The sequence below is a fragment of the Thermobia domestica genome, chromosome 12 (genome assembly GCF_964235325.1).
Source record: "Thermobia domestica chromosome 12, izTheDome1.hap1.1, whole genome shotgun sequence".
NCBI classification, from domain to species: domain Eukaryota; kingdom Metazoa; phylum Arthropoda; class Insecta; order Zygentoma; family Lepismatidae; genus Thermobia; species Thermobia domestica.
In genome coordinates, this window is record NC_137465.1 from 227,270,273 (window position 1) to 227,282,967 (window position 12,695).

The window sequence follows — 12,695 nt, forward strand, 5'->3', positions numbered from 1 at the left end:
AGGATAGCCTGACCACCTACAAGTGCAGTTGCATTGCTTTTGGCTAGGTGCAAGAATGAGTTTACTTTTTGTCAAGGTCTGAAAGAAAGTATTATCAAAATAAGAACTGGTCTTGTTTACTCAGGCAATAAATAATGTTTTGCTTCTTTTAAAAACTTTTAAGAAGACTAAAATATCTTATTATTGTTTGTATATTTTAGTAAATTGTTTTATAGATGTTGTGAATCGACTTTATAGGAGAAATAAAAACTAGCAAATATTTATATAATTTGAATATACGTCATCATTTGACAATATACTAGTGTAATAAAATAGCAGAATTATTAACGTTAGAAATGTTCGTCTCCATAGCAACTATTTGTTGACTCGACATTAAGTTTAATTTCAGCTAGACTAAATCGAGTAAACAACATAACTATTTCTCATTAGGTACCATTATAAATCGAATACTCAAAATATAACAAAAATACAGAAGGTGTGCAGGAAGTCTTTTCCCCCGATTTGCGATTGTCCGGAAAATACCTCGTTTTCACAATATCCCACATAAAGAAGTTGCATGAGGTAAGCTCACATGAACGGGGTGAACAATCTATCATACCACGACGACCAAGCCATTCATTGAACTGTTGATCCAAGAATTCCCTCACAACAACTGTTCATCTTGAATGAGGCTTCATCTCTACCACGAGCGTCGTTACCAGGGTAATAGTGGGGACGCGTTCCCCTCAGTTTTAGTCAAATATATTTAAAGGAACTACACTACTTTGTATATATAACTTTTGTCGGAAAGAGGATTTTGATTCATCCCATCCTCCCAGATTTAAAAAGCTAACGACGCCAGTGATCTCTACACAAAATTTGTTTCGAAAGTCTCGTTGCGAATCACAAACCAGTTGCATAACTCAGCAAGCAAATCTGATCACATTCGTACAACGTGTGCAGTACTTGTCATTCGCAGGTCATGTGTGCGCCTTCTGGTAAACTTCTTCGGGCTGCAACACGCTGAAGCCTATTGCTGATTTCAACGGCAGGAATTTCCCTTTAACATGAAACTGAATCATAACATGTCGAAACAAAACGCCACCATCAGCATTTTGAAACAACTGCCTTCACTTAAGCGATAGAAGCTAATAATATCACACTGTGTCTATCTATTCAATGAAGTCTGTAGATTATGGTTACTTACTTTATGTTTATTGATAGATTCTTTATTGATAGATAATACAGAAAGGACAGAACATTTTACGTAATCGGTTTCCATTTTTTGGTCAAGAGATCTAACTTGCCCCACAACTTGTTTGAGGTAACCAAATTGTTCTACAGTTTGTGGCAAACTCCGATATTTCAGGTTTCATTTTTTTTGTTTTGCGTTTGAGCCTTAGTAATTTGAACAGAATAGTATTAGGAAATAAAAAGGGTTAATACTCACAATATCAATTATATCATCCTCTTTAAGCAAGTCAAGAAAAAAACAGCTATAATAATCGCTGCCATTCTTATCACAATCTTTCTCTGAAGCTTCGGGATTGATAACTCCAATAGGCGTGTGCTTTGGGGTTCCACCAACGGCCACGCAAAACAGAACAACTTGGACGACCGGCATTATAAACACGAAGATGACCATTCTGGAAAACACATGTATGATATGAGTATTTGTTATAGTCGAAGTACCTAAAAATAAGTACTAGAACTCCAAACGTACTTAATTTTAACGTACAATAATACATCAGACAAATTATATTACTATATATTCTGCAATTGATACTACTTGTCCTTTCTGACAGGTCGCTGCACGCACATAGTACTCAATGCGGTGTTGCCAGCTTCTGCGTCGGGTATCGAAACAGAAATTATTCACTGGAAATAAATCAGTTTTATAAAATTAAATGATTCAAAAGAGGATGGTCATGAAAAGAATGCTCTCAACAACCACCAGGTCCACTACTCAAGGTGACATTTGATTAAAACAATGTACATTTGTTTATATTCAAATTGGCAACGCGCGGAAAGGGTGGAATGTTTACCGTTGTAGCACGAGAGAAATGAGCTACTATAATTGGTTGAACGTGCTGTTGCCATAGAAACAATTATTCTTGCCTGATTGTTATGACCGTGTGCAGGAAGGAAAAAACAGATGAAAACAACTGTCAGAAAGGACCAGTTGCGTCAAATGGACTGTAATTTCTTATATTATATTTGTTTTCTTCTTGGCCAATGCAGTGGATGGGAACTCCTGAATTAGCAATTGTTACAGTAAGCATCCATCTGCTAAAATTCTGTTAATTTTTCAATATCAAAAATAAGAATCTTCACAAGATAACAAATTGAAATAGAATTGCTCTGTAATTCCTCGTTCTTGAGGAGCATACCTGCTTAATACATGTCAAGTTTTATTTTCTCTACCAGGTAAATGCTCATATTTTAGACCAAATATTTTTTTCTAAAAATAATCCAGGTAGTACGAGGATTAAAATGTTTGAGAGAATACAAGTGATGCATAGCTGCACTGTTGTAGTGCATAATTGAAGGGTAAGGGTCAAAAACAAGGAACGTCCATGTATGTGCTTTATCGGGTGCTTTATCCTATCTGTTGGTGACTCTTGGTACTATTTGACTGTGTATGCCATGCATCGTAGATGTAGAAATCAGCATGCAAAAAGAGCAAAAGATTTGACTAGCCCTATTCTTTTTTACGCACTTTTCAATACTAAAACGCCGTTTTCTCGAAAATGCAGTTTTGTGACATTTCTTGTTTTTTCTCCCTTACCCTTCAATTGTTAATCTGCTTGACATAGAAAAGAAAATGCTTACACAGAATAATGCAAACAAAAGTTCTAATTGGAAAAAAGGAAAAAGAAGAAAAGAACGAAAGAAACAAATCACCTACTTTTAAACCTTCTACTGGCTTAAACAATAATCATAGAATAATCTGAATTAAGCGGAAATTTAGCAACGTACTTTGTGAAATTTTCGACACAAGAATAGCTGCAAATGTGGTAAATATAGGATAATCAAGCTGTCCTAATGAGTGTAATTCACTAACGATTCAGTGAAATTTATGGCAAATTTCGAAAAGTTGAGATGGAAAAACAAAATATTTTATCTTTCTTCAAAAGTTTCGTAAAGAGAAGCTATTATACCAGCTAAGATCTTCAAATACCGAGAATTTTCGAAAATGATTGTAATTGTCACTGGGAGTATGGTAGATGAATCCTGTGGAACACGGAAGTAATGAAAAGCTGCATTCGAGTTATAATCCACTTTATTAGACGATCCATTGATTACGTGTCAAGGAATTTTATCTTCAGAAAAATAAATTTACATTTGCGAAAATTCAAGGAAAATTTCAAATATATATACACTCGTGCTCATAAATTAAGGATAATGCAGATACATGGTGAAACAATGCTCTGGTGGGCGGTTTTCGGTTGGAAACCACCTCGGGGTATGACCATGCGGTGCATTTGACCATTCGGTGCGGTGCATGCGGTGCGGTTGTCGCACGGTGGCGCTGGCAGCAGTCCAGATACGCAGAGGTGTGTTGGTGCATGTCAGGGTACGGTGCAGCGTGTAAGTGTGCAGATGTTGTCAGACGTGCTAATGGTGACTGTGTGTTGAAAATGGCTCAAAGAACACATATTGATGACGTTATGAGGGGTAGAATAGTAGGGCGACTGGAGGCTGGTCAAACACAGCAGGTCGTAGCACGGGCCCTCCGTGTACTACAAAATATGATCTCAAGATTATGGCAACGATTCCAGCAGACAGAAAACGTGTTCAGGCGCTACAGTACGGGACGTCCACAGTGTACAACACCACAAGAAGACCGATATCTCACCATCAGTGCCCGCAGACGGCCACGGAGCACAGCTGTTAGCCTTACTCGGGTCCTTGCCACAGCCATTGGAACAGTTGTCTCCCGACACACAATCTACAGACGACTGAACAGACATGGTTTATTCGCCCGGAGACCTGCAAGGTGCATTCCACTGACGCCTGTTCACAGGAGAGCCCGTAAAGCCTGGTGTTAAGAACACAGTACATGGTCAATGGAACAGTGGTCCCAGGTTATGTTCGCGGAGAGTCCAGGTATAATCTGAACAGTGATTCTCGAGGGGTTATCATCTGGCGTGAACCAAGAACAAGATACCAACCCCATAATGTCCTTGGAAGGGACCTGTATGGAGGTAGTGGTTTGATGATGTGGGGTGGAATTATGATTGGTTCACGTACACCCCTGCATGTCTTTGACAGACGAACTGTAACAGGTCAGGTGTATCGGGACGTTATTTTGCATCAGTATGTTCGCCTTTTCAGGGGTGCAGTGGGTCCCACCTTCCTCCTGATAGATGATAACGCACGGCCCCACCGAGCTGCCATCATGGAGGAGTACAGTGAAAAAGAAGATATAAGGCGAATGGAGTGGCCTGCCTCTTCTCCAGATCTAAACCCCATCGAGCATATCTGGGATGTTCTCGGTCGATGTATTACTGCACGTATTCAAACCCCTAGGACACTTCAGGAACTCCGACAGGCACTGGTGCAAAAATGGGAGGCTATACCCCATCTGCTGCTCGACCACCTGATCCAGAGTATGCCAACCCGTTGTGCGGCCTGTGTACTTGTACATGGCGATCATATCCCATATTGATGTCGGAGTACATGCGCAGGAAACAGTGGCGTTGTGTAGCACATGTGTTTCTCAACTTATCACCAATACCGTGGATACCGTGGATATCACCAATACCGTAGTACCGATATGTTTCGTTTGTTCATATGTTGTGTTCACTATGTGCCTATGCTATTAGCGCCAGTTTTGTGTAGTGCCACGTTGTGCAGTACCGCAGTCTCTGCAATTATCCTTAATTTTTGAGCATGAGTGTATATCGTAATGCTTTATAGGTAGAGTCAATAATGGACCGAGATTTTATACCTTCACCAATTTTATTATAAAATTAAGTATTTTGTGTTTATAAAAGTTCTAACAACAAAGTGTCTCTATAATGACAAAGATTTTGCAGGTTATAATGTTCTGTACGGGTAACCATTTAGCTTCATAGCAGCCTCCAGGGTTCTCAAGGATTCGGCTCTAGTAGACCTCAGCTCATAGCAGCCTTCACGAGGTAGTATTATTGAAGGTGATCCCTTAGCTTCATAGCAGCCTCCAGGGTTTAGGATAGGTTACGATCAGTTGGTCGACTGATGCCAGGTCCCTTGGTGATTGGGCTTTTATCTGTCCTCTTCAGGACCTTTCGTGATGTCCGTCTTCTTTCGGCTTTCCTCGGTGTCTTCGGTGTCGACTTCTCGTCTGCTTCACTGTTTATAATCAATAACACTTGTTGTGTTGACACGTGCTTTTGTCGTGATGTGGGGGTCTTTACACCCCCCACACTGGAAAAGAAGTGTTATTAATGAAACTCATGTGCACTACAACACTGATATCGTTGGAAAAAATGAAAGACACTATAAAACACTATAAATACTATGAGACACTGGAAAATCACTATAAGAAAACTTGTTATGATACACATATATATGGTAATAACACTCTAGTTCCGTCCCATCTAAGCAGGATGAAAGCAGTCACTATCATTTCCCTCAGAGTTGGCAGAAGTGTCATCACTGTAATTAATAAATGTATACTAGTTCGCTAATTGCTGGTATCGGTCGACTATGTTGGTCATTAAAATAGGTGTTTATATTCACGTCACATCCAATATTTGTAGTTTGTATTGTTTGAGTTGGCGCCGGTGAATTGAGTCTTTCTAATGGTAAAGATATGTGTAGTTTTTGTTTTTGTAACGGGACTTGCAAAAGATTAGGCACAGATAGGTGATTACTATTATTAGAACCAAGAAAAGAATTATCGGTATTAGAATCTGGAACATATTTCTGGAAAGGAAAAGGCGGTATTAGTGCTGTCGTTTTCTTAAACGTTTATACAAGATATATAGAGTTATTTCTATAGCAAGGAGAAAAACCAATAGAATACAAGAAATAATGAGAATAGTCCATGGAAAAGAGTGATGTAAATGTAATTCGGAAAATGATTTGGTAAATTGCTTTGTTCTTGGTGAATTAAAGCTTGAAGAGATGTCACAGTTTGTTGAACGTTTTGTAGGTTGAAGGTAACATTGAAGTTATAGTTGATAGGGAGAGTGCGATATTCTATAGTGAAGTTAGCTGTATGTCTAGTAGGTAAATTGAGAGTCTCTGTTTTAATATATTCATGATCTTCATATGGGAAAAAATAAGTTAGAGAGTGATCAATTTCATCTGTGACAACTACATGATTTTTGGTAAGTTATTCTTACTATTTTCCTTGTGAGTAGAAGTCTCGTTGTAGTATACAAATAAAATTATTCTGCTTTTGATAGCGTGGTTTTAATATGGCAAGTTGTCGTTATATTTCTAAAAATAAGATCATAGAAACAATTCGTTTTCTGGGATCTGGCTTGCGTTTGAAATTTACAGGTTTCCATCATACAATGCGTTTAACAAAATGAAACGTCGAATTCAAAAATTCCTGATGGTGTCCATATTGCGAATTCGGGTGTTTGTAAGCGGAGATATGAAGAATCCGTCAGAAATCCATTATTAAACACTTTATAAAGAAAATGGTAATTACTGTCCCTTATGATGGGAATTTGTAATATAATATCTAAGTTTGCTTTGTCTGAATCAAATGACACAAGATATGCCTTGGAACATTGATAAAAAAGTCCTAAGTCCTGTTCCATTAAGGTGCCTCTTAAATTTGTATTACCCTGTATAATATTTTTAGCAAGTGTTGGCTTAATTAGCGCATTTATTCTTTGTAATCTGTTAATTCTGTTATCCATTATTCTTTGTATTATTAAGTCGAAATGCTGGTCTATGAGCTGAAAGTTTAAAAGAGTTATCAGAAATCGTTCATTTGTTACTGTAGTACAAATTAGTTGTAAAATCTCATGATGTGTCTGAGAAACGAATTTTTTGATTGCTACTGTGAAATTAGAGACAATGTGGGTTAGTTGAAAATTACTTTCTTTGATTTGCTGTATCTGTGTATTAAGGTATTCCGTCTGGTCGATAAGAAGGTTTATGGAGTTCTTTAATTTATGTACTTCATACAACGAAAAGCCACTAAATGCCAAATTTGAGTCCCATTAGAAGACTGAATATTATTCTTTCATGCCTATGAGAACACCCTTGCCTAAAATCACATGGGATTATAGTGTTAATTTTAAAAATAAATTGTGCCTCTTTTTCATGTAATAAAGTAATTAAATGTTTATATCCAGAACATGATTCATTTTTGAGCCGTACAGCAGAAAAGTGTAAGTGTAGACGACACAGTACGAATTCGGTGTCATCATAATTGACGATCGACTTATATCTAGCGATTGTAAGTTCCAGCTGGCGGAATATGAGTTCATTGCCACATTTTGTAGAACTTAGAAGTATGCAGATGCAAATCGCTAAGCTGGCTATTTGATCCATCCTACTGACAGAAAAGAAAATATAAATCATTTAGTCGAAAATGGTTGAATGTTGGTTCGTTTTGTTTGTTTTGTTCTCAATGTTTTTATACGTTACAACGAGATGCCGTTCTCCAATAAGTAATAGTTTGTTCCTCATATTGTGGTGCCCATAGATAACTCAAAATTTTTTCTGGAATATCGACAATCACCGACGGTGATAAATCCGTTTGCAGTCCACATTTTCCATATAACGAATTGAGGACTATTTTAGCAAAATACCTCAGACCAGGGTTCGATTGACTGTTATTTCTGTTAACTGTATGACTTCATTGACATAATAGTCTGGAATGTATTTCTCTTTCTTTTTTTAGTCTTACACCAACCAGGAAATCCTGAAGACTCCTCCTTTATTTGAAGAAAGGAATCTAGATCGTCTCTGAACAAACTAGGGAAATTACGATCCCCAAAACCTACGAGTTCGAATTCCCAGATTTCGATCATTTGTAGTATCTTGTATCCAAGCTTTAACACTATATAAGGTTCAGGAGTACACTGCTGTTTATGACACGTTCGGAATCGCAAGGGACGCAATACTTCCTTCCATACACGTACGGCACAACCCAAACAAAAGCCGACCATTGCACATATGATAGAATTGGAAAATATGTTTCTTTACTAACCCATGAATACTTTCCACCTGTGAAAATCTGGCCCTTTATATATTTTTGTCGCACCCACTGGCAACAGTTTACGTACCATCACCCAAGGGAATAACGATGTTACATCATAATATGCCACGAATTCTTCGTTGGTATCTTCGTATAATGCATTGAAACATTTGGTACGCATCATGAAAACTATTCTTAGCCACCAGGTGACAGACAAGGTCATTACACTGAGTTTGAATAAACTCTTGTCATTTTTGTCGTTTTTCACCAGGTGCTCCCATTCGCATTCCCACACCTAAATGATATTAAGATTTATTTTTTTAAGAATTGCTATTGTCGTGGTGGTTCTTTCATACCGGTACTGTAGCAATGTATCTTGCTTAGAGGTGGAATCCAAGAACACGTGTCGAAGTGTAGAATAACAGTTCAGACACCCGTGGTAATAATACCCATAAAATTCGTAAACTGTATTTGTTTTACTTTCAAATACATCGACCTTATACCTCCCAAATCAACTTTCCAATCTATTCCCGGAATGATGGATTCCATTACCCGTAGTACGTTCTAAGTACCGTAACCAGTACAATGACTTAAGGCTTTGCCGGTCATTGTGGTCGAACCCATAGGGTAGAAAAATTGGAATAAATTATTTGGGTAAATATAAGAAACGATAAGTCAGTATTGCCAAACTAGCAATAGTAACGGATGAGATAAATCATTGGATACAATTTGTTCTCTCTTCAATTAAGTTTGAAAACTTAATTACAGCCTCTGCTAAAATTTTGACATCATTTCGACAATATTCCATTTCCTTTTGCAGGTCATACTGCTTGCCACCTAAAAAGTTTCTTCCTGCCAGGCGATAAGTTGCTGTCTATCTTTTGTGTTCTGTGAGTCAGCGTTAAAATACTAAAGGTCGGGAATTTTGCCTATATAATGTTGATTCTCCAAAGTATTAAACAAGTATGGGGAATCTCTCTTTCCTAAATTTCCAGAAAAGCCTAACGTCTTCGGGAGTTTATTCAGCTTAACTCCCATATACAAATACGTGTCACAGAAATAAATATTTTGTCCTAAACACATTTCAACAATTTTTTGCCCTGACATTATTACTTCAGGTGTAAAATGATGGGTCATTATCAAAGTTTTAGTACAGAATTGCATAACCTAATTACTCCCATTATGGGAATGTAAAATGATTTTTTGAAACCTTGGCCGACTTATTAATACATAACTAACAAATCCATCAATTTCCTGGAAATCAAACGAACAAAATCCATTTTTATCTCCACATACAAAGCATGTATGATCAAGCTTCGTGTCGTTCCACTTGTAGCAGGCATGAATACAATTCACAAAATTCAAATGATGCTCTTTTCTTTCCTGTTCATTTTGAGGAAGCAACATCGTTTTTACATCAAAGATGATGAACAAGAAAGTATCTACATATTGTACCGTAGCAGTTTGGGCAAAACAAATATGGTCATAGTTCACATACGTATAACACGTTTTACAATAACGTTCACCACATTCATGTTCACATTTACGTCTACGCATGTCAACCATATCACCGCTTTGGACTCAGATTCGCTTTGTTTCGCATAAACTTCTCGGGAACTATCACCGTTTTATGATTTGCAAAGCATTCATCATTAGCAAAACAGTATATGACAATAATTACACTCGCGTTTAAGATCATTACGCACATCGTGATATTTCTCACCCATTGTGCACTTGAAGTTACGCTTATAATTTTCTGTATGATGATTGTCTTTCAAACAATATGGAAAATAATTTTGTTTATTTAATAGAGTTGTAATATTAGTTATTAATACGTAGTGTCTTTCAGTATACAAAATGAAAATTTTCTTTGATGCATGTATCCATGATAAATTACATTGTAGTCTCGAGCTAAACGATCCTTTTCGTAGATGACAATTTGGTAATAAGGCATTAGCTTATTTTGGAATTTTATATTACCAATAGTACATTTATGTTAGATTTCAATGTCAATCTGAGCATTAACACAGAAATTCATTGCCTGTTTTAACAAAAGTTCAGGATTCATTTTTAATTTATATATGCTGTTATAACCATGATCAGCCCTACCAATTGCAAAAATAATACTCTCGGGAAGGCAATACTATCCTTTTGTATAGTTTTAGTACACTGCTGCATGTGTCACAAGACCAGTATATTTGATGAGCCCTTTATTCGACCACTTCCTTTAAGGGAATCAACAATATGAATTTTGAAATTTACTTTATCACCAAATAAATAATTTTCATTACTATTTAAGACATTTTCAATATTACAAAATAAAATCTCGGAGCTCAATTCTGACTTTTGACGCCACGAAATGTATATTGGTTTATTGATCGTCGAAGCAGAACTTTCTATTTTCATACCAACATACAAATGATCGTCATCATCATTTAACACATGTTCCTTTACAAATTCAAATAATGAATGAGTATATTTTTCAGGGTCATCAATTCCATTTGTGCGCATGCGTTCAATTCTAACTTCCTTTCCTGTAAGTCCAAAACAAGTACAATGTTTGGTTGTACTATTGACAATATGAAAACTTCATCCATTGCAACACCATACATTACAGGTTCTGATACAGAACTAATACTAGGCTCCGGAAGTTTACTTATAAACTCATGATACTCATCTGTAGTTAAACAGTTTTAAATTCACACAAATTTCGTAATATTTTCACGGGTAAAGTCCTCATATTAACTTGAAAGAAGTCTACATGATATAAATCAATAATATCTTTTCAAGTCTTACAAGTCTTCAGAACAACATGAGAACCACAACTAAAATGCAAGAATAACGCCTGCAATAACTTTGAATATAACTCATTCTTTACCCTCACACCCGTATCATGGAATTGCGTCAGCACTTCCTACGTAAATAAAACTTTGTTTGGCTTTTTGTATCCACGTGCTTTTTGTGTTTTCAACATGGTGCAGATCACATAGTGTCCTTCCATTGTATCACTGATGAACAAAATACGTAATTGCAGTTTGAATTAGTGTTTCTTAGAACTTACTAAATATTTTACATAATTCTGTACTAAAATAAATTGATATTGTTATTCACCGTGGATACAGTTGAACATTTTCGAAAGTTCCGTAGTTCTTCAAATGACAAAGTCCCGCAGCTAGACTTTTATGATATGATCCACTATGTGTTCACCGAGGATTCACTTTTAAGGATATCGGAAAATCCTTTTGCAGTTCCCGGTAACTATAAACTGCAATGTTCCGTATTGTTACTACGTTCACCAAAGATCCACTTATAAACTTTACTATTTTAAGTAGCACAACTTTACTTAATCCCCAATATTTACCGAAAATTCAGTTATAAGTTTATTGGCACTTGCACTACTACTTGACGTTAACTATAATAACAGTTCCAGTAACTTTTTCAGTTCACCAAAATTCAGTTATAAGTTTATCAACAATTGTACTAGTACTTGCCAGTAATTATAAAGTTCACGAACGTTTTCCACTTAACCGTAGATATACTTCTAAGTTTTATGAGTAAATCCTTCACTACTTTCCGATATTGCAAAATTGTCTTCTGGCAGATTACAGCACGCAGCGTAGAACCAACAACGTCTTCACCTTTTTCACTGATTCTTCAATACTGAACTGCAAGTAATGTATTGTTCTATTATAGACACAGATAATTAGAAGTTCCAAGAATTTTATTCTATTCCAAGAATTACATACGAAATTTCGGGAACTTTGTCGAACTTTGAGAAAGATGAAATAAGAGTTTATCGAGAATTCCTGTACTTTTTTGTCCTGCAACTTTACAGATCAGTTGAGATATACTTGAAAGTTTATTGTGAGATGTGGATGTACTTTGCGATAATTGTAACTTAGGAAACTTCATAACGAAACTCTTGTTTTTAAAATAATTGCAGTAAATTACGCAGAATACAACGAATGTTTTCATTTCAGCACTAATTCTTTTAGTGTGCACCGCGGCCTGCTGCGAGCAATTTAAACTTTCAAAATGCAATCTCGTACCCAAATACACTTAGTTTTGTAATCTTGTACCTAGATGCTCTGAAAACTACATGAAAATATTTTTCTGAAGTAAATAGTAACAGTAATGTAACGAAGAGTGTTTTATTATTAGAACACTTAAATGTATTAAATTGTAACAAGCACATAATACTTTCATGAACTTTACAGAACATTACACAACTTTATACAATATGTTGCAACCCTTTCAGAGAATCATAACATTGTTATTCATTTAATAGATAAATTTTTCAATATAGTAATTGCGTAGCAAACTCGGATTATTGCTCTTAATATAACACTCGATGATTGTAATTATTTTATTCTTTCGTAATAATTTATTCGAACACTATGTGTGAACGTATTAAGAATTGATTTTCAAATACTAAAAATTCCGGAAATACTAAGTGTTTTCTTTGAGTGTAAATATATTCAAAATTTGGAAGAAATTCTTTGTTAAATGTTACGTTTGAACCTACAAAAATTCGTTTACTGTGCAATTTTACTTGGTTAGTTTT

The 12,695-nt window shown here is 36.0% G+C and overlaps 1 protein-coding gene across 1 annotated transcript in view; it reads right to left on the minus strand.

Moving 5' to 3' along the window:
• The window catches only part of LOC145667076 (ABC transporter G family member 20-like), a 212,112-nt gene that overhangs the window by 136,115 nt on the left and 63,302 nt on the right, over nucleotides 1–12,695 (minus strand). The window contains exon 10 of the mRNA XM_081734790.1: nucleotides 1,430–1,625. Coding sequence (XP_081590916.1) covers nucleotides 1,430–1,625 — 196 coding nt within the window. The remainder of the gene's footprint in view (nucleotides 1–1,429; nucleotides 1,626–12,695) is intronic.